Source organism: Neomonachus schauinslandi, chromosome 5, assembly GCF_002201575.2.
Source record: "Neomonachus schauinslandi chromosome 5, ASM220157v2, whole genome shotgun sequence".
NCBI lineage: Eukaryota > Metazoa > Chordata > Mammalia > Carnivora > Phocidae > Neomonachus > Neomonachus schauinslandi.
This window is the reverse complement of record NC_058407.1, coordinates 100,679,149-100,700,200: the sequence shown is the minus strand read 5'-3', so window position 1 is coordinate 100,700,200 and position 21,052 is coordinate 100,679,149. Positions and strand designations below refer to the sequence as shown.

Genomic DNA, 21,052 nt, shown 5'->3' with positions numbered 1-21,052 from the left:
ACTGGGGACCCCACCTCCCACGTCTACGTCACCCCCCGTCTTCCTCTGTTTACCCCCACGGAGCAAGAGAGGAGGCCACGGTGCACAGAAGGTGGGCTTCGGAGCCAGCCAGCCTGGGTTTGAATCCCAGCCCCATACTGTGTAACGCATGTCACCTTTCAGAGCCTCAGTCTGCCAGTCTTTAGAGAGAGGAGAACATATGCAGTCGACCCTGGTCCTTTCTTCCTTTGATGTCTCTCTCCCTTTCTCTCCTCTGCCCCCTCCCCTTCAACCCAAATCTCAAGTTACTGTCCTCTTTCCCTCCCCTTCTCTTGGCAACAAATTTCTTTCTTCTGTAACTTTTATTAAAAAAGCTCTACCCCCAATGTGGGGCTCGAACTCACGACCCCGAGATCAAGAGCTGCATGCTCTCAACTGAGCCAGCCAGGTGCCCCTTGTGGCAGCAAATTTTTTTTTAAAAAAAGCAAATTTCTTGAAAGAGGAATCTCGTACTAACAGCTTTGGCTCCCTCACCACCCTGCCGCGGAGTCCCGGCCTGCCCGCTCCTGCCTCAACACACCCTCGTCTGCCGCTTGCCAAGTCCCGTAGCCTGTCCTGGGTTCTCCTCTCTCCTTCCCAGGCACTATTTCCTGCTCCCTGAAACTCCCTTCTCCTGGGCTTCTAGGGCCCCAGGACCTCCTGGATATCTTACTGCTCTTTTTTTTTTTTTTTTTAAGATTTTATTTATTTATTTGACAGAGAGAGAAAGAGAGAGAGAGCACAAGCAGGGGAATGGCAGGCAGAGGCAGAGGGAGAAGCAGGCTCCCGGCAGAGCAGGGGGAACCTGATGTGGGACTCGATCCCAGGACCCTGGGATCATGACCTGAGCTGAAGGCAATCGCTTAACCAACTGAGCCACCCAGGCGCCCCTTACTGCTCTTTAATGACCCACACACTGTCTCTTTTGCTGGCCCCCAAGTCTTTCCTGACCCTTCATCTGTCTCTCTTGTCCATGCCCAAGCCTCAGCTTCCCCGCCAGGCAGCGGTGCAGGGGAGGAAGGCTCTGATCCGGGAGAACGCAGCCGTATATCGTATTCTCCATGGTGCTGGGCTTGCGCGGAGAGCATCAGCATTTACAAGCGTACAGCTCACCGGCTTTTGCTTTACCCTGACAGCCCACCATGCACTCTGCTCTCTAGGCCAACCCTGAGACATAGGCGGAGGCAGGATCATCCCCCTTCTAATAGACACACAAACTGCGTTTTGGCCAGGCGAGTAATATGACCCCCTGTGAGTGGCAGGGCTTCCTCTGAGTCCAGTGGTCAGGAATCTGCTGCCCCGCGGGCCCGGCCTTGGCTGGTCTAGCCCTGCTCTCTCCCCGTAGCCCCTCTCAGACGCCCTCCTCCCCGAGTCACCTGTCCAGCAGCTCCCAGTCTTCCCCGCCCCAGCGGTCTCGGAACTCCTTGGTGTTCATGCCGCCGATTCTGTCCAGGTCCGACTTGTAGATGCCGAGCAGTCCAAACCCATTCACCTCCCAGTAGCCTGTGGCCAGACAAGAAGCCCCCATGAGATGAGCCAGGAGCCAGGAGGAAGCAATGAAGGCTGCTGGGCTGCATTCCCAGAGCCTTCTCTGAAAGACAGGGGACAGGGTGCCTAACGCTGAAAACTGTCTCATGTGAACAAGTCCCTGTCTGTTCTGGGTGGAAGCCCCCCGGCACTCAGGTCAGGGTCCAATGGAAGCTGCGGTCCTACCAGGAGGGGGCTACGGGCCCTACAACAGGATCTCACAACGGGCCCTACAACAGGATCTCACAACGGCAGCCACTGGGGACACAGCTGAGCATGCTTTCCGTGTCTGCTTCCCTCTCCAGAGGCAGAGGGCCTGTCTTGCCATTTTTCTATCTGCACAGGGCACAGAATCTGGCACACAGGAAATATCTGATGACTGAATGAAGGGAAGGTGGGGAGGAAATGTTCACCGGTGCTGCTGCCATGGCTGTGAGCACAGCCCTCAGGCACCTCTCTGGTGGGCTGTCCGGGGAGGGGGGCAGAAGGAGTAGGAGGAAGAGGGAGGCTGCCATGGTAGACACGCTGCTTCCAGCTCTGGGGTGAAGAACCAAGGCCAGACAGGGCTTTGCTACCCGCCCTAGCCCAAGGCAGGGCTCACCCTCAGGCCACTGGGGGGTGGCCCCGCAATGCAGCCTCATCACCATGGGGGCAAAGGCCATCTTGCCCTCCACACAGTGCTTCCGGATGGTATCGATGACTCCAGCTGGGAAGTGGATGTGGAGGTCACAGAGGAAGATGATGCTGTGCGGGTCCTGAGGACACATCAAGGAGGGTCAGCAGACCCCACAGACCAGGGCTCGCGGGTCAGGCCACTCCCAAGGACAATCCTCAGGCTCCTTCCCACTCATGTGATGGACAAACTTCCACAGAACAAACTGTTGGGCAGATTTCCACAGTACTGGGCACCAGAGCGCAGTAGTCAGAGTCAGAGAATGAATTCTGACACCTCTCATTCACCCTTTATGGATGGCAAGGCCTCTGGACAAATGCTCCACAGTCATTTGCTCAGCCCCACCCTGGCACCCGCCCTGCAGCAGAGAGGACCTCCGTGTCCTCATTCCTTCTTCCCTGAGGAGCTGGCCACCTCACACATCCCAGATGTCTCCACCTCTTAACCAGTCTGTAACCGTGTCTCCCAAGCCTCTCCCAGGCTATTACCTTCACCAGGTCTATGCCAGCCTGAAGCCCAGCCGAGCGCTCGAAGTTTCCACTCAGTTTCACATACTGGTAGCTGCAGGGAGAGGAGAGGAGAGAGGGGCAGAGTATGAGGGCTCGGCGGCAGTGGTCCCTGGAGGACGCCAGCGGGCCCGGAGGAAGATGATGTGTGCTCCTAGGATGCGTGCAGGTGAGTTGTCTGGAGAAAGCCAGACAGTGGGACTCAGGAAAGCCAGCTGGGACTTCGAGCTCTGCCCAGCACCCAGCAGTCCCGGGACTCTAGAAAGCAGGTGGCTCCGGCCGGATTCCGGTCGGGGAGCCTCCTCACCTCCGCAGCTTGGACCTCTTTAGGGCCATCTTGATGTCCATGTCCTCACTGCTGTAGTCAGTGATGATGATATTGAAGTGTGGGTCGCCGGTGGCCTGGAATAGCTTTTCCATGTCCCTGATGAACTGCTGCACCCAGCGCGCCTGGTTCTTTACTACCGCAGTGGGCAACGGGAAGAAAGAAGTGGTAACACCGAAAAAGGCAGCCCCGCTACCAGCTCCCGCATGAGTCGGGGCCCCAGCAGACCTCTGCCACTGCGGACCCACCAGCAATGCAGCGGGAGAGGGACAGCTGACCCATGAAAGGGGCCTCTGCACCCTGGCGCCCACAGAGCCTCCGGGCAGCGCCTCATGGGAAGGCCTGGGACCAGGGCTCGTCCTCAGTTCTCTCGTAATAACCCGACCGTGCTCTCACACTCAAACCCCGTTATCTGCCCATCCTACTAGCACTCTTGCTCTCCTGTCCCAGCCCACAGTTACACACATCTGCTCCATGCTCCTCTTTCCCACTACAGAAACCAGCTAAGCCACTCTATGTCTTGTTCCCCAGAGCAGCTGCAAACCCCGGTACGACAACACGGCCACGATCGCCCCCCGCTCCGAAACCTGGCGCAACAGGGAGCACCTGGCCTACGAGTTGGCATCTTTGCCAACCGCAACACTCGGCCACGTGACCTCAGGTCCTCGCCTGTCGAGTGGCCTCTCCCACAGGTTCTCGTGAGATCACATCAGTGAGCAGAGACCTGGGTGCTCATGGTGACTTTTAGGATCCCCACTCTGCTGATAATGGCCGGGATCAGCTTGAGGCTCACCAGGCACAACGAAGTGGACCACGGCTCGGTGATTCCAGGAGAAGCCCTGGGGCCAACACAGTTTGGGCTCTGGGGCCCGGACATTCAAGACATGTCTCCGGCGGTTATGTGAGTCCCAAACCAGGCCCTGCAGGTTCCGGGCCTCGACCTCTTCCCCACCAGCTGGATCGATGCCCTGCCAGCCTCGTGTAGACACATACTCGGAGAGCCGCACTGGGCGCTGGCCTTGTTCCAGCAGCTCAAGCTCCAGGAGGTAGCGACCTCCACGTAGCTGGTCCTGGCGCTTCTCCACATTCACGATGCGCTGTAGCTGGTACTTCCTGTGGCAGAAAGGGTGGGCAGCTTGAGTAACTCCTTCCCCCACTGTGGGGGGTAACATGGTATGTAGAAGCCTGTGAGGCCAGAGGCCAGGAGACCCTGATTTTTGTCCTAGTGTTGCCACTGGCTAAGATGCTGACACAAGGGGCGCCTGGCTGGCTCAGTCAGTAGAGCATGTGACTCCTGATCTCAGGGTTGTGAGTTCAAGCCCCACGTTGGGTGCAGAGCTTACTTAAAAAAAAAAAAAAATGGAAGGAAGGAAAGGAAGGAAAGGAAGGAAGGAAGATGCTTCCGCCAGATGTTTAATCTCTAGTGTTCACTGCCTCCATCTTTAAAAATGCACCTACTGACCTGCTCTAAAGTCTGTTATAGCTCTAAGATCCTAAGTATATAAGGTGAATATGTTTCCTTCAGAAACTGACCCTCATTAATAAAATATTCTACTCACTCACAATCCATAACACACAATGGGTTATTAGAGAAATGTTGATTGGTTAGAACTCAGTATCATTAATCACTAGGGAAATGCAAATCAAAACCGCCATGTGATACCATTTTGCACCCATTAGGATGGCTATTTTCAAGAAAGGAAAATAACATGCGTTGACAGAGATGTCGAGAAATTGACACCACTGATGGGAATGTAGAATGATGCAGCTGATTTGGAAAAGAGACTGGCAGTTTCTCAATATGTTAAACACAGAGTTACCATATGACTCAGCAATTCTACTAGGTATATCCCCAAGAGACCTGAAAACATGTTCATGCAAAAAAATTATGCACAACTGTTCATAGCAGTATTGTATTCATAACAGCCCCAAAGTGGAAGCAACCCACATATCAATCAACAATATGCAGAATATTCACACAATGGAATATTATGCAGCAGTACAAAGGAATGAAGCACTCAATACATTCTACAACATGGAGAAGCCTTGAAAATGTTTTGCTAAGTGAAAGAAGCCAGAGACAAAAGGCCACATATTACATTTACACAAAATGTAACTCCATTTGCATGAAATGATTATTATAGGTCAATCTATAGTGGGAGAAAGTCAAATAGTGGTTGCTAGGGACTGAGAGAAGAAAGAAACGGAAGTAATACTAACAGGTACGGGGGTCCTTTTAAAAGTGATGAAAATGTTCTGGAATCAGATGATGGTTGCACAACATTATGAGTATGCCTAAAACCACCAAATTGTACACTCTAAAACCGTACACTCTAAAATGGTACATTGAATGTTACGTGAATTGTATCTCAATTACAAGAATGTTGATTGGTTAAATGAATGAATGCGAAAACAAAGAAGTCAGGCCCTGCTTTCTGCCCTAGCCCTTCCAGCCCACACTGGGGTCTTGTCTCTTTTAGTCTCAGTTTTGCCTGTTCTATCCCTTTACTACTAGCTCCTTCCCTGAGAAAGGGGACCCCATCTACCAAGCCTTCCCGGTGCTCAACACATGCCCTAGGCCAGGTACCAAGGGATGTCAGAATCTTGCCCGAGGGTGGACAAAGACCTGACAGGTAGAGCTCATTCTCAGGAACAGGGGGTCCCAGGCGGGTGATCGTCCAGGGAGCCTGCAGCAGGGGAACGGGCAACAGCCCCCAGGTTCCTGCCCCCAGGCCAGCTGGCTGCTGTGCCCCAGCCCCTGTCCCAGGAGAGCCCTTTACCTTACCCCCGGCTCCTCTGGTTGAGCTTCTTCAGGAAGACTCGTGTGACCTCGAGAGCCTCCTGCTCTGGAAGCAGCAGGTTGCCAGATGTGTTACAGTTCAGATCGATCCAGTCGGTCCGCAGGGCTTGGAAGTCAAGGTTCCGAGCACTGAAGGTCTGGTCCCAGTTTACCACTGGGTCAAACATGGGCACGTATTCGAATACCTCACTCATATCCTCTTCCTCTTCTTCTTCTTCCCCCTCTTCTTCTCCCTCCATCTGTCCTTCCTGGCCTGCAGCGACCACGATGTCTTCCTCACCATGCCAACCCTTCCTGGGGGCTGGGGGCTCCATCCTGTCTCCCCTTCTCTGCTCTGCGATGTATGTCTCAACTTGATTCAGCCACTGGGACTGCCCTAGTGTTTTCCTGGGACTGTCACGACTGGGCCTAGGCCCCTTGACAGGAGGCACTTTTCCCGCCAGATGCCCCTGGGGCCACTTCTCAGAGTGAGGTGGATCTTGGCTGGGCTGTGGGCTGGGTCTTCGCTCCGTCTTCTCTGGTTGCTGGACTGGGACATCACTGGTCCTCCCAGGGAAAGGAGCTGTGGAGTTCTGCTTGGAAAACGGTGCCAGCAGACCGTCCCGGGGCTGAGCTAGGAGCTTCCGCAGGCTCCGGAGGTGGTAGTCAGTGACATCCTGCCCAAGGGGAAAGGTAGGCACTTGTCTTCCCTCTGGCATCCTGGCATTCTGGACATTGGAGGCAAGGGTCTCCTCTGCTGCTTCTCCATACTGGGATTCTTCTAGAAGGCTTTCCTCAAAACCTGTTGTTAATAACAACAACCATTCCTCACATCAGAGTTTCCAACTTTCCCAAACAAGGTAAGACGCGGTTGATCTATGAATGACACCCAACGAGTGTCAGGTGGGGATTGCACCTGGGCTCTGCCATTGGCTTACTGTGGGACCTTGGGCAAGTTACCAACCTCAACTAACCCCAGTTTCTTCCTCTGCATAAAGGGGATAATCATGCATCTTCCTTAGGGCTGTTGTGAAGATGGAGCGATATAAAATACCCGAAGTGCCTAGCAGGTGCCTGGCACACACAGGGCCCAACAAATGGCCCTGGCATGCCCTAATCCCTCTAGAAGAAAGGCCACAGGACAACAGGGCTTTTCTCAGAAGAACTTCCCCAGTGACGTGCCAGGGAGAGCGATCCCTCCAGCAGTCCAAGCAATCTCCTCTGGGGCTCTAACTCTCCTCCAGCTGGCCGCAGCAAGCTGTTAAATACAGTGTCACTTTCCACATGTGCCTGGGATGGAAAAGGAAGGAGTACCACTCTCTCCTCCTTTGGGTGTAGGGGGAGCGCCTGTGTGGTTCGGATTTTAAGCTCCTCAGGGGCACGGCTGGCCTGGCCTGAACTTCCTCTAGAAACAGACCATGCTCATCCCTCCCAGCCTGACCCGGAAGCCTCAGCAGTCACTGTTACCTGGCTGCTCCGGCCCCTGCTTCTCAGGCTGGTCAATCTTGATGTACTCCTGAAAGCTGAACCTGCAGGAGGACGGGAGAGGCAGACTGGCACCCAGGGCCCCACAGGCTAGCGCGTGAGGCTCTGCGGGAAGGGCCAGCAGCAGTACGGAGTCATGCCCCAGTCTGGAGGGCAGGAGTGTGTGTGTGTGTCTGTGAGTGTGTGGCATGCCTGGAAAGTGCCAAGACTCCTCGGGCTGGAAGGGCATTTGCCACCCCTCTAGTCCTGTGGAGCCCCTCTGTAAGGCCATTCTCTTGCCCCATTCAGTGTTGCTCACCGGTCCTGGTAGTACGAGTTTTCCTGGTAGAAGCATTTATTATGAGTCTCCATGTGGCTCAGGCGGGTATAGTCATTGGGGTAAACGAAGGACAGATGCACCTGGAGGCAGAGAAAGCAGCAGCAGGAATGACAGTGTGGGATCTCGGTAAGAAATCAGCCAACCAGGGTGAAGCCTGCGCCTGGCTGGGCCCACACAGGGCTCACGGTGAGGGGAGAAGGGCTGCTTTGAGCTTCGGATGAAAACATTTGTTCCGCAGACCGGGATTCCATCCCACTCTTCAGGCCTCTTCTCCTGGACTCTCTGGACCAAACGCAACCCCGGACTCAAGCTTCCCAGTGCATGCGCCCTTCACCTCCCATCCTAGCTGCTTCTCCCCAGCTGCAGCCAGCACCATTCTCTCCTCCTCCTGCCACCTCCAAACCTTCACCTGCAACCTCCCATGGCCCTGGGACAACCCCCCTTTTGTTACCCACCACTGCTTCCTGCCTCCCTTACAGCTTCAGGCAATGCCACCAACTTCCCAGTTAGACCCCACCCACTCTCCACCCAGAGGATTACTCCTGGCCGCTTCTTCCTGCCTCGAGCACTCTCCTAATCATTTCTAGATCTGGATATATAGGGTGCCTTCTGCCTCTGCAGTTTCCACCTGGGCTATAGGTTCTCTAGAGCTAACCTCCCCTCCACAGTTCACTTTCCCCAGGGCCTCATCTAGGAGTTTAAGAAGTACTGCTGGCTGGTCGCCCGGTAGGACAGGGTGTGTGGCTCAAGGTGCTGAGAGTATAGGAAGGCTCAGGCCAGTCCACCTCCCATCACCGTCATCACTGTGGCAGAGCTGGAGTTGGGAGTTCTTCCTAAGGCCGAGCATTTATTCTCAAGGTTTGTAAGGCAGTCCACTGGGCCATGGGCAACGTGGAAAGCAAGTTCACCCAGCCCATGGACCTGTGAGGCTGTCCTGTCTACTGCTATGTGGCATGGGGAGGAGGAAGAGTCAGGCCCGGCACCCCTCTATCTCAGCCACAGGCCACAAGCCCCCACTGCCCAGCCCCCAGACTTACAAAGCGGAGTCCCTGGTAGCGCTGCAGGGGGAGCCCATCCACCAGGTAGCTGGGTTTGTAGGGACAATCAGGCAGGATGTGGCGGAGATGAGTCTTGGGGATCAGAGGCACTGAGGACAGTAAAGGAAGAGGGATGAGGGTCGGGATGGGAGCCTGGAACGGGCTGGCTTCGAGGCACAAAGGCTCTCAGCTGAGGGGGAGGGCCGAAGGCCTCTGCTCTGAGCAGGCACCGTTTTGTATTCACTCATAGCAGCCATGGGCAGTCCAAGTCCATCAGCTGAGGTTGCCAAACTAAGGCTGGCACCACTCTTCTGGGGTCGGTACATTCAAGGAGTCTTGGAGGCCAAGGATTCGGCCATAGTCCCCGGTTCATGGCATGGGGACGGCTGTAGAGGGCTAGCCTCAGTAAAGGTTTAGAAACATCCAGGAGGCCACCGAATCTCATCCTGGCTCAGGGCCAATGACTGAATTTCCACCCAGTTGTTGTGGGGGTTGGGGCTCTCTCATCTTTTAAAATGCAAATGCTCCCAAGAATGTATCTAACACCTTGGTGGGAACATATTTCTCTCACTGGATTAAGAGCTGGGATCCAGGGGCGCCTGGGTGGCACAGTCGGTTGGGCATCTGTCTTCAGCTCAGGTCATGATCCCAGAGTCCCAGGATCAAGCCCCACATCAGGCTCCCTGCTTAGCAGGGAGTCTGTTTCTCCCTCTGCCCTTCACCCCGCTTGCGCTCTCTCTCAAATAAGTAAAAATCTTAAAAAAAAAAAAAAAAAAAAGAGTTGGGATCCAGTAGAAAACTATGATATATGTGATTGTGGAGGGACACGTAGGGGATTTCTGGGCTCTAGTTCTACTTCCTGTCCTGGGAGGTGGTTACCCATGTTTGCTGTGTAATGATTTGTGGAACTGTAAAACTGTACACATATATTTTTGTACTTTTCTATACGCATATTATATTTTACACTCCTAAGGGAAAAGCAAGATTCTCTGACTTGGGAATACTGTAGTAGAAGTGACAAGTCGGTGGAGTCTCCTCTACTAACACCCATGGCAGTGTATGGTCCCCAGACTGGATGAGAAGTGTGCGGCCAAGGCCTTACCTCGATAGAGGGTGTCCCGAGGGTCGGGCCGCAGCATGTCTGCGAGGGGCAGCTCCTCTCTGGGAAGAGAGTCTCGGGAGCCTGCATGGCTGGCTGCTGTCTGAGGGATATGGCCCACGTCATCCATCCTTAGGACTGTCTCATCTGGGCCCAGGGAGGAAAGAACAGAAGCAGCTGTGAGTCCTGGAGCAAACCCAGAACCCAGGCCCCTGCCCCTCTGAGAGGCCAGGCAGAGCCAGAGCCCAGGCTTTTGTAACCGCCCCCAGGGACAGTATGGGGTGTGCGTGACCCCACTCCCCTCTAGCTCTGCCCTCTCACAAGTTGTGGGCTCAGCTACTGATCTCCTTTGGACCTACTCTACCAGCCCCATGGCTACCACACACCACAACTTGGTGTAAATTGGAAAAAGACACCACTTCCTCAAATGTGTTACTGCTCTCTGCTGGAAATGTCATTTAAGTCTGCTTCATTTATCTCACACACATGTACAGAGCACTTACTAAATAACCAGCCAGGCACTGTTCTAAGCATCTTATAAATATCAAACCACTTCATCTCCATAAACACCGTATACCTTAGGTGTTTAGTGATTATTCCTACTTTACAGACTAGGAGCTTTGGCAAAGAGAATCTAAGTCATTTGCCGAAGACCACACAACTGGTCAGTGGCAAAGCTGAAGCTGAACCTGGTCAGTGTAGTCTCAGCCTCCAGGTTATGCTGCGTCTCAGACAGACAAGCCAGCAAGGCGGACCACGGCAGGGCGCCGCCTTGCCCCCTCCATCACCCCCAGACTAGTATTCTCCCTTCCAAGTGAGCCAGGCCTCCTCCTCCCCTTTTCTAACTGCCCTGGTTGCTCCCTGCTGTCTGGATTCATCTGCCTTCAGCCCCAGGTGGAGCTCTCCTTCTCTACTGGTTACCTAGAGGCTGGTTACCTCTGGCTCACCTTACTAGTTTCTTCCCTGAAGTTTATTATGGGCCTCTTTCTTCTCGTTTCACATTGCATCTATGGACTCCAGCTCTCCCTTCTTCCTCTTGCATCAACTTAGCAGCTCACGATCTGCCCCTTCTGCCTTGACCTTGTGGCCTCTAGCTTCACTCACCATCAACCTCCTCTTACCTATCCTGCCTTTGCCACACTGCCTCCCCAGCCTGTCCCCATCCTGCCCTCCTTGTCTCTCACACACTTTCCACTGCCTTCCCAGTCTCCTCCCAGCACTCAGCTTTCCCTTCCTCCCTTGGGGTTCTGGCCCTGCCTACTCTTCCTACACCCGGGCCCACGTGGCCCCACTTGCCCGCTGGTGATTTCTCAGTGGGGCCTGCGGATGCATAGGAAATCATGAGCAATACATAGTACAACTGAAGAGTTCATTTACTGCAAATCTAAAGCAGCTGAGAAAGTTTCTTCAGCTCTGGTCATGGCTTTGCAAAGAACCATGGGACCCTCAACTGTAAAATAGGAAATTGGCCTCACTCAGAGGTTTTTCATCTGGAGTGAGCCTCGTGGTCTCTGGGTGCTCCTGAAATTGTACACAACATATTGTGTGTGAATGGACACGGGCGTTCTTCTGGGGCAAGATCTCAGCAAGCTTCCAGCAGGTTCTCAAAGGGGTCACTGACCCTTGAGAGTTAAGGATCTCTGACCTTAGGCTCCCTTTAAGTTCTGTTCCTTGTTCTGGACCCCCTTTCCACCCACATTCCAAGCACCCTGAGCTTTAGCCTCCACCCCTCCCTTAACCAAATCCCCTCAGTGGACTGAGCCCCACATGTTGGCCCCACCTCACCTCTGTCTCCAGGGGAGGGGCAGAGCCTACTCACTTGTGAAAAGGGACAGGGAAGGGGAGTCAATAATGGTGAACTTGGCTCCAGGGTCATTCCGTCGCCACTGGAAGAAGAGAAAGGGTGGATGTGGAGGCTTGGAGGGAGCTGGATTTAGAAAAGAGTTCAAGGGACAAGGGGTGAGGAGCGGCTCCGAGCTGAGCTGGGGGGCAGGCACGGCAGGGCTCTCACCGCGACTTCCACGTGATCCGTGCCCTCATCGTTCTGTTTGTGCAGCACCTCGAAGTAGTACCTCTGGGAGGCTGCCAGGCTGGCAGGAGAGAGCAGAGACAGAGAAGGCTATCTTCTCGGGCCCTGTGGCCGCCCGTGACCCACTCTTCCGCCATCCTACCTTGCTCCTGCCATCCGCAGCCTCCCCTTGTCTTTTTTTTTCTCTGCTTCCAGAACCCCAGGAGCTTTGCTTTTAATGCTGGCGCTCTGAGAGGCCAGGCAGAGCCAGAGCCCAGGCTTTTGTAACCGCCCCCAGGGACAGTATGGGGTGTGCGTGACCCCACTCCCCTCTAGCTCTGCCCTCTCACAAGTTGTGGGCTCAGCTACTGATCTCCTTTGGACCCACTCTACCAGCCCCATGGCTACCACACACCACAACTTGGTGTAAATTGGAAAAAGACACCACTTCCAGGTGCCTGACACCTGGTAGTCCCCACACTACCTCTTACTCACAGTGTGACCTTAGTTTTCTCTTCTGTAAGATGGCGGTACTAACAGTACACACTTCACAGGAGAATCAGGACGATCAAAGGAAACACAGATCTTCCTCAACTTATGGGCTTACGTTCTGATAGACTCCTCTTAAGTTGAAAATATTGGAAGTCGAAATGCATTTAATACACTGAACTCCCGAACATCATAGCTTAGCCTGGCCCACCTTGAACGTGCTCAGAATACTTGCATTAGCCTACAGTTGGGCAAGATCATCTGACACAAAGCCTAGTTAAAACAAAGTACTGAATATCCCATGTAAGTTACTAAATGAAAGTGAAAAACAGCATGGTGGTATGCGCACAGAATGGCTGTTATCGGCTGTTGACCCTGTGATCATGTAGCTGACTGGGAACTGAGGCTCACGGCCACTGCCCAGCATCACAAGAGACTATTGTACCCCTTAACTGCTAGCCTGGAAAGAGATCCAAATTCAAAATTTGAAGTACAGTTTCCCTTGAATGCATATCACTTCTGCACCATCGTAAAGTTGAAACATCGTAAGTCGAACTATTGTTAAGTCTGGCCATCTGTAATAGTAACCCTTACAGAGTTGTTATTATGTGCCAGGCACTGTTCTAACGGTTTTATACATGCCAACTCACTTAATTCTTGGTTATAGATGAGAACCCTGAGGCACCGAAATCTTGGGTAATTTGCCCCCAAATCACTGAGGTAGTAAGTGGTGGAGCTGGGATCTGGACCCGGACAGTCTGGCTTCTGGGTCCATGACGTTAGCTGCCATGCTGAGTTACATGTGAAGTGCTCACCACAGAGACTGGCAAACGGCAAGCGCTCTTCGCCAGCTAAACCGTCTTATTGTTACCAACATCACTATTATCACCATTAAACCAGTGCATGTTCTTGCTTGTGTGTGCAGGCCACCAGGTGGCACTCTGAGGTTAGGCTAAGTTCCCCTTCCAGCATGACAAAAGCAATTCCAGCCACTACAGGCTGGGAAAGGCCTGGTCTCGCTCCAGTCTCCCAAGGGATCACAGCGATGAGGAACTTTCCACAGCACAGGCAGTGTCCAGGCTGTGGACATCTCCAGGGATGGAGCAAATGGGAAGGGCAAGGACTGGGAGAAGAAAGACCTATTTTGCTTTCCAGTCCTGAGTGTCACTAAATAGCTGTGTGACCTTCTCCCAGTCACACCCCTCTCTGAGCCTCAGTTTCCCCATCTGTAAAATGAGGAAGGATGGGCCAGATGGTTTCTAAGTCAAAGACTTCATTTATCAGAATGCACGAGAGCCCAGGCATGCTGCATATCTGGATAAGGAAGGCTGGAGAAAAGGGAGGGTACAACTGGACTCCCTTGCCTGATTTGACCTCAGCACTTGAGGTAGGTTGGGCTTTTTCTGTCGCTCATAGGAATGTCATGAGACTCCCTACTCACCTCACTGGCTTGGAAATTTGACTCCGAAATTTCCCAAACTCTCCAGGGGCAGTCCACTCTTTTCCAGTCTAGAGGTGTGGGGAGAGCGAGAAGAGAAGGAAGGAGGAAGATGGACAATACGAAGGAAGGGAGGCGGGGAGTGAAGAGACAAGGAAGGAATGGGGAGGAGATGTGGGAGAAAAGAAGAGCAGGGAGATGGGAAAGAAAACAGGAGAGGTGAGGGGAGTGACAGGTAACCCAGGCAAGAAGGACCTCCGCCCTTCCTACAAGGGGCCCGAGCAATCAGGCTCCACGGCGTTCATCCTTGGCACCATGCTAAGGATGCTGGAACCCAAAAACGGGACGTGGCCCAGTCCCAGCCCAGAGATGAATCTTCCTGAGGTCTTTCTGTGGCCTCAGACTAACTCCTCACTCCTCCCCAATTTACACTCTGTCTATCCCTTTGTAAAACGGGGCAGGGGTGAGAGGGAGGATGCTTCTCTCTCACGCCTTCTTCCCTGGCTGTCACCCCAGAGAGACTAATGGTAATGAGGGTTTCCTGATGCGGGCAGGTGCCTCTTCCATGACCTGGCTCCTGGGCCCAGTGGGAGAGTTCTGGAACTGGGCTGACCCTACCTTGCCCACACTGGCCAGCAGCTGAAGGCCTGACACCTGGTCGTCCCGGCTGAGCCAGAACTCAGCGTTGTCATCTGCAGCAATGGCAAACTGGATCTTCCCTGGGCAGTCGGGGAGAGAGTTTGCAGATGAAAGCAAGAAGGGCATTAGCATAAAGGGCTGAAGGCCTGTTTTATGTCTTAGCGATTACATTCTCTTCAGAGGGCTTGGTGCCGTGACTTCCCTCTCTGTAAAGTGGGGGTTCCACATCCCAGGAGACACCATGAAGACAGGGAAGACTCCCAGGAAGAGACAAGCTAGTGCCAGACTCTGCAAATCAGGGTGTGAAGTGGCAGCTGGGGGGCACTGGATGAGACCTCACCGTGACTAAATTTCCCCCCTCTCCCCAGTGATGGACTAACAGGGTCCAGGTAGCCTAATGTGGACTTACTTCTCAACTACAGGCTTATGTTCTCTGGGTACCGTAAAGAACCTGGAGCAGGAAGCAGGAGGATGGGACTTTGGGGCTGGCCTCACCATCGGTGAAGGGGTGCAGGTAGCCAAAGATGCGGAGGCCATAGTTGGTCCATTTGGGCGACACGGCCAGCTTCCTCAGGGTTGTGCGAATCTACGCCAAGAAAGGGGAGGGAAACCATTACCCAGAAGAGGGAAGAGGAAACTGAAGAAATTGGTCCACTCAGGGCTGGTGGGAAGACCAAGGTGGGGAGGGAGACAGGAGGGACTGGGGCATGGCTTGGTGAGTGGAGTGTAGGCAGGATTTCCACTCCCACTTGCTTCTTTGTTCATGTAACCTTGTACAGTGCACAACCAGCCCAACTGTATGTGGTGGCTCTGGCTAAATTATATCATGAGGCACAATGAGAGCCTGAAGCTGAAATGATGCAGAAGATGGCAGAGAACTCAAAGGAATCCTTGGGAAGGGAGCAAGAGTAGTAACTGTGGGCAGAAGAAAAGAGGACCCAAGATATAAAGGAAAGAAAATGAACCAGAAAAGAGCCAGGACAGATGAAGAAGACAGAAGACAGGGGGAGATGAGACACAGGAGTGGGCCGAGGGAGGGAAAAGAGGCGCGCCCAGCAAACACTCACATGTGGGTACAGTGGGAAGTGAAGGTTCCTCCTGAGCTGCTGAATGGAACTGCCACACCAGTCCTCAAACACATGCAGGTTGGCGCGGCCCCGGAACTGTACGGGGCAGAGAAGCAAGCAGGTGAGTGTGAGCGCCCCGGCACCCGTCCGGCCCGCGGCTTGAGGAGGCCGGGTGGACAGACGACGCCCGGGCCACCGCAGCCCCAGCCCCGGTGTTCCCCTCACTACTGAAGGTCACGGTCCAATTCAGTCCCATCCCATCCTCACACCCACAGCCTCTTTCTCCAACCTCATCCCCACTGCTTGGCCCTAAAGCCTGGGTCTGTTTTTCTGGCTATGCTTGTGCGCGCGCGCACACAGACGCACACACGCACGCACGCACGGCCGCGCACGCAGTCCCGGCTCTTTCCATGCAGAAAGGGGGCTGGTTTGCATTCCCCAGGCAAGGGGCAGTAATAGCTATGACAGAAAGGCAGAGATGACAGAAAGAACTGGAAGGAGCGCCAGGCTGGAGTTTGAGCTAAAGACTTGCTCTCCTCCCCTCCCCTCCCCTTATGCCTAATAGTAAGCTCGAACAGCTGTCTGCTGGTGAAACCTTATCTACCCAGTAGTCTTCACGCTTCTGGCTCCCCTTGTGGGGAAGCAGCTGGGAAAGCGCTGCAGGAGGTCTTTGGGGGCCCCATCCGGCAGGACGGCCTCCGACTGCTCCCTTAGGAGCTGGAAGCCTCTCTCCTGCTCTGAGCGGGCCTCTCCTGGCATAACTACCCAGGCGCCTGGGACTTGGGCAGCCCTGGGAAGCTAGGAGCAGAGGATGTATGCTCTCTGCTCCTTGGCTGTGGCATCGGTGGGGCAGAGACTGAGCTTGGAGGCCAGCGGCAGAGGGCCCCCTTCAGAAGAGAGGGCCTTAGAGCCAGTGCTCTGAGTGGGTGGAAGTGCTGGGCATTTGAGAGGGGAGGGGAAGCGTGGGGATCCTGTCCCAATTTATCCTGACAAAGAGTTTCAGATTACCCCATCTCAGCAATTTTCTCCTCCCCCTACCCCCAGCTTAATCTCCAGGTTGTGGGAGGTGGGGCCTCAATTACTCTATACAAACAGGCCCTGCCCTTCCCTCCCCACTGTGGCCCATCAGATATCAAAATCTGAGCTGCCCTGAGGAAAACAGAGGAGTAAGGGACACCCAGACTGGAAGCCCGGATAAAAGGAAGTAGCACAAGGTCTTCAGCAAGCGATCTGGAGGACAGATGCTTGGGAGGGGAGAAGTCCTGCGCAGGAATGCCAATGATCTGAGGTGTGGCCTCTGAGGAAACCCGACCCCACAGCTGGATCCAGAAGGGCCACAAGAGAGCCTGTCACTCCCCATCCCTTCAGCAGCCTGGCACTTCCTGGGCACACTGGCCTGGTCAAAGCTGAGCATGTGGGGCCTTGGGAAGCAGCCATCGCACCAGGGAATATGAGTTGGGGGCTGGGATGGGTGGGAGAGAGAATGTGGGCTGGGTAGGCAGGGGGCGGGCTGAGGTTTCTTGGAAGGAAAGAATGGGGACATTGTGCTACTTCTGGGGAAATTCCTTAAATCCAGTTTACAAGACTCAGTTGTCTCCTACAAATGACCTCTTCTAAGCCCCTCCCTGGAAGACTTTCAGGGCAGTGTGCTCAGATCCACAGCAAACTGCCGAGGGAGGGCATGCCACCAAAGAAATCTGTTTTCTTCAGCCAGGAGGCCAGAGGCCACAGGGGGTTTGGGCAGGGGAAGGAGGGAAGAAGGAAGGAACTGGGCTGGCCGCCTCCTGCCTCCCACTCAGGGCCTTGCTTGCTACAGCAAGGGTAGCTTGAGATGCTCCGGAGAATGGAAGGCAGGGGAAATGAGCGTGTAGGAAGAGGACTAGCCCTCTCCTCTGAGGTCTAGGCCCTCACTCAGCATCACGGTAGCCTTCAAACCATGCTTCATCCACCGTCTCTGCGGGACCAGTGGGCACCATCTTCCTCCCAGGCCCAAACTGGCAACCCCCACCAGGATTTGCGTCTCTCTAAGTTTTGGAGACTTTGTATCTGGCAGGGATGAGGGATTCCAGCTCATCAGCACTGCCCTTTGCCCACTCTCTCCATTGTCCAGCAGGGGCTAAGGCCCAGGGAAGGACACTGGTTACTCCTATCACCAGATTTGGCCAATGACAGATTTGGAACTTCCAGTTGTAAGTAGTGGAGAAAATACTTGTTGGAACCCTCTCATTTTAGAGGTCAGATTATTGAGGCCCAGAAAGGTAAACTGACTCCCCCAAAACACACAGCAATTAACCCTGTGGAAGTGGGGAGGGTGTCTGGGAGTATGGATGCAGGAGGGGAAGGTCAGCCAGGTAGGTCCTCAGACAGGAATGTCCACTGTCTTCCATTCCCACAACACTGCCTCTACCAGGCCCCACTGGGCTTGCCAGGCCTGCAGCAGAGCCTCCTCACTGGAGGGAAGCTTCTCTCCCTCCACTGATTCTTCACACTGCCTGCAAGATTGTCTTTCTAAAGCATAGACCTGATCATGTCACTCTGCAGCTCAGGAGACTCCCAAAAGGCTTCAGAACAAAACCTCACCCTGGCATGAGAGGTCTTTTCGACTGACCTAACCTTCCCAGCCTCACCTCCTGCCACTCCCTGTCACACACCTACACGCCACCCACATCCATCTCCCTGTCTTTGTCACGCTCCTTCACCTCTCCATGGCTTTACAAACACTACTTCCCGGTGGGAGGGCCTTTTCCTTTCTCCCCCACCTGGCAAACCCTGGTTCATCCTCCTCTGACTTCCTCACCAGAGTTAATAGCTTCCCTCCGCTGTGTTTCCAGAACATCTTAATTATTTGAATGAACAAATGCTCGCAGAAGCTAAGCTTGGAACCGTATGTTCCTTCATTGATTTGGTAAGGGCCAAATGTCTGCTTTGGACCGGTAAGAGATGCAAGGAGATGTGGTCCTCCAAGGAGAGAGACATGTTAACAATCGGTGTCACCCGTGCCAGGGGCTATTGCAGAGGGGTTGGGGGCACATGGCATGAAGGCAGGAGCAGTCACCTCTGCCCCCAGGAGACGCAGGAGCCAATCACAGAAAGTACACTCCAGAGTGGGTAAATAAAATGTGGTGCGGCCACACAATGGAACAGTACTCAACCATAAAAAGAAATGAAGTGCTGGTAGAGGCGACTGCATGGACGAGCCTTGAAAACATCATGTTAAGTAAAAGAAATCAGACACAAATGGTCACATTATCTGATTCCATGTATATGAAATGACCAGAACAGGCAAACCTAGAGAGACAAAAAGTAGACTACTGGGTACCCTGGCTGGCTCAGTCGGTAGGGCATGTGACTCTTGATCTCAGGGTCGTGAGTTTAAGCCCCATGTTGGGCATGGAGCCTAATTAAAATCATAAAAAGTACAAAAAAAAAACATTCCTTAAAAAGAGAAAAGTAGATTATTGTTTGTGTAGGGCTTGTGGGATGGGGGTAGTGAGGGGTGATGGCTAACGGGTATGGAGTTTCTTTCTATGGTAATGAAAGTGCTCTAAATTAACAGTCATGGGTGCATAACTCTATGAATCTAGTAAAAGCTAGTGAATTACACACCTTAAATGGATGACTTATGTGGTATTTAATTTATATCTCAATAAAATTGTTACCAAAAAAAAAAAAAGGTAAGCCTGAGAAGAAGATTTGGGGTCTCAGCCTTCTCATCAAGAGACAGCAGCTCGCCAAAGCCAGGGAAAGGCTGACTTGTTTTGATCTTACTTGGATTTACCGAATTTCTTTCTTGTAACTATTTTTGTTTTCCAGATGGAACATCCTGAGCATCAGACAGTGTTTTGGTCAATGGACATAAATGAATAAATTGGCATTGAGGTTTGTTAATCAGTGGGGTTTGTGAACTACAGTCTTATGATTTGGGGTGCCATGAATAAGTTTTTGAGGGCAGTTACCCCGTGAAGCCATTGCCAGCTTTCTTATCCTCTGTCCTTGCTCACTTTCAGGGCAGGGCTGTGTCTTAGTGATGCCACCTGGAAGAAGTGAACGAGTTAACCCCTCTCTGAGCCATTACCTGCAAAAGGGGGATAATAGTACCACCTGACAGCTCTTGACAGCTAGATGTTCAATAAATTTGACTGTCTGTCAAAAGGGCAGGAGACAGGTAAGGAGATCGCAGCGGAGAGTCACCGGTGGTGGGGGCAGGGACCACCATGCAGCTCTGTGGCTGCAAATGTTAAGTTATTTAGCCTTTCGAAGGGGCCTTGTTTTCTCTGTTGGTGAAATAAGATGATTGGATCAGTGATTCCCTGAAGATCTATGAAGATTGTAATGAGGATTTTGTAAGGTTTTTTTTTGGTAAAAACTACTTTTTTAAAGATTTTATTTATTTATTTGAGAGAAATCAAGAGAGAGCACGGGCTGGGGGAAGGGCAGAGGGAGAGGGAGAAGCAGGCTCTGCGCTGAGCAGGACCCTGGGATCTTGACCTGAGCCCTGAGCGGAAGGCAGATGCTTAACCGACTGAGCCACCCTGGCACCCTGGTAAAGCTACTTTTAATTAAAAAAAAAAAAAAAAAAGTCAATGGAAATCAGGCATTTATCACCAAAAGACCATACACACTTATTAAAACATCAACTATTTCTTTAAAAAATTAATCCTGGGCGCCTGGGTGGCTCAGTTGGTTAAGCGACTGCCTTCGGCTCAGGTCATGATCCTGGAGTCCCTGGATCGAGTCCCGCATCGGGCTCCCTGCTCGGCGGGGAGTCTGCTTCTCCCTCTGACCCTCTTCCCTCTCATGCTCTCTGTCTCTCTTTCTCTCAAATAAATAAATAAAATCTTTAAAAAAAAAAAATAAAAAAATAAAAAAAAAAAATAAATAAAAAATTAATCCTATTTTAATCACTATTTACTATTTGTTCACTGTTTTAATCTCATATATATTTCCATCCTTGATTGGCAAAAAAAAAAGTGGGGAAATTAATGATTAATAAAGGCAGAATGGGGGCATCTGGGTGGCTCAGATGGTTAAGTGTCTGCCTTCAGCTCAGGTCATGATCCCAGGGTCCTGCTCGATATGGGGCTCCTGGCTCAGCGGGGAGCCTGCTTCTCGAACCTCTCCCTCTGCCTCTCCCCCTGCTCATGCTCTCTCTCTCTCTGTGTCTCAAATGAATAAATAAAATCTTAAAAAAAAATAAATGCAGAATGTTATACAGCCATAATCTTTAGAAAAAATGATCTGGGGCGCCTGGGTGGCTCAGTCAGCTGAGTGCTGGACTCACGATTTTGGCTCAGGTCGTGGGATCGGGTCCCACATCTTGCTCAGCACAGAGTCTGCTTTGGATTCTCTGCCCCTTCCCCCCCCCCCCCGGCCCCGCTCTCTCTCTCAAATAAATAAATAAAATCTTAAAAAAAAAACCAAAACAGAAAGAAAGGAAAATGATCCCAACTGTCCTCAAAGGATTGAAGGCTAGATCATGGGATCAATGGTCTTTAAGGCACCCTCTTTTCAAAACACTCCAGGTGGGGTGGGGCGTAATCACCTGATGACGTCATCTAGTACAGGTGTGCCAGTGTTGTAATGTGTCCTCTCTCAGGGCTTCTAACAGAGGCAGTTTCACGGCGTGAATAACCTAACATCATA

At 52.7% G+C, this 21,052-nt stretch overlaps 1 protein-coding gene and 1 non-coding gene across 2 annotated transcripts in view; one reads left to right on the top strand and one right to left on the bottom strand.

The window, feature by feature from the left end:
* Positions 1–21,052, bottom strand: part of B4GALNT3 (beta-1,4-N-acetyl-galactosaminyltransferase 3) — a 97,038-nt gene that overhangs the window by 2,273 nt on the left and 73,713 nt on the right. The window contains exons 4-19 of the mRNA XM_021690560.1: positions 15,410–15,505; positions 14,838–14,928; positions 14,322–14,422; positions 13,707–13,774; positions 11,780–11,858; positions 11,588–11,654; positions 9,772–9,915; positions 8,670–8,779; positions 7,612–7,712; positions 7,296–7,357; positions 5,835–6,630; positions 3,843–4,162; positions 3,032–3,185; positions 2,707–2,779; positions 2,147–2,300; positions 1,395–1,521 (exon numbers count right to left, since the gene is read on the bottom strand). Of these exons, the coding sequence (XP_021546235.1) occupies positions 1,395–1,521; positions 2,147–2,300; positions 2,707–2,779; positions 3,032–3,185; positions 3,843–4,162; positions 5,835–6,630; positions 7,296–7,357; positions 7,612–7,712; positions 8,670–8,779; positions 9,772–9,915; positions 11,588–11,654; positions 11,780–11,858; positions 13,707–13,774; positions 14,322–14,422; positions 14,838–14,928; positions 15,410–15,505 (2,543 nt within the window). The remainder of the gene's footprint in view (positions 1–1,394; positions 1,522–2,146; positions 2,301–2,706; positions 2,780–3,031; positions 3,186–3,842; positions 4,163–5,834; positions 6,631–7,295; positions 7,358–7,611; positions 7,713–8,669; positions 8,780–9,771; positions 9,916–11,587; positions 11,655–11,779; positions 11,859–13,706; positions 13,775–14,321; positions 14,423–14,837; positions 14,929–15,409; positions 15,506–21,052) is intronic.
* Positions 4,310–4,382, top strand: TRNAR-CCU. Its single transcript has one exon. It is a non-coding gene; the product is annotated as a tRNA-Arg (tRNA).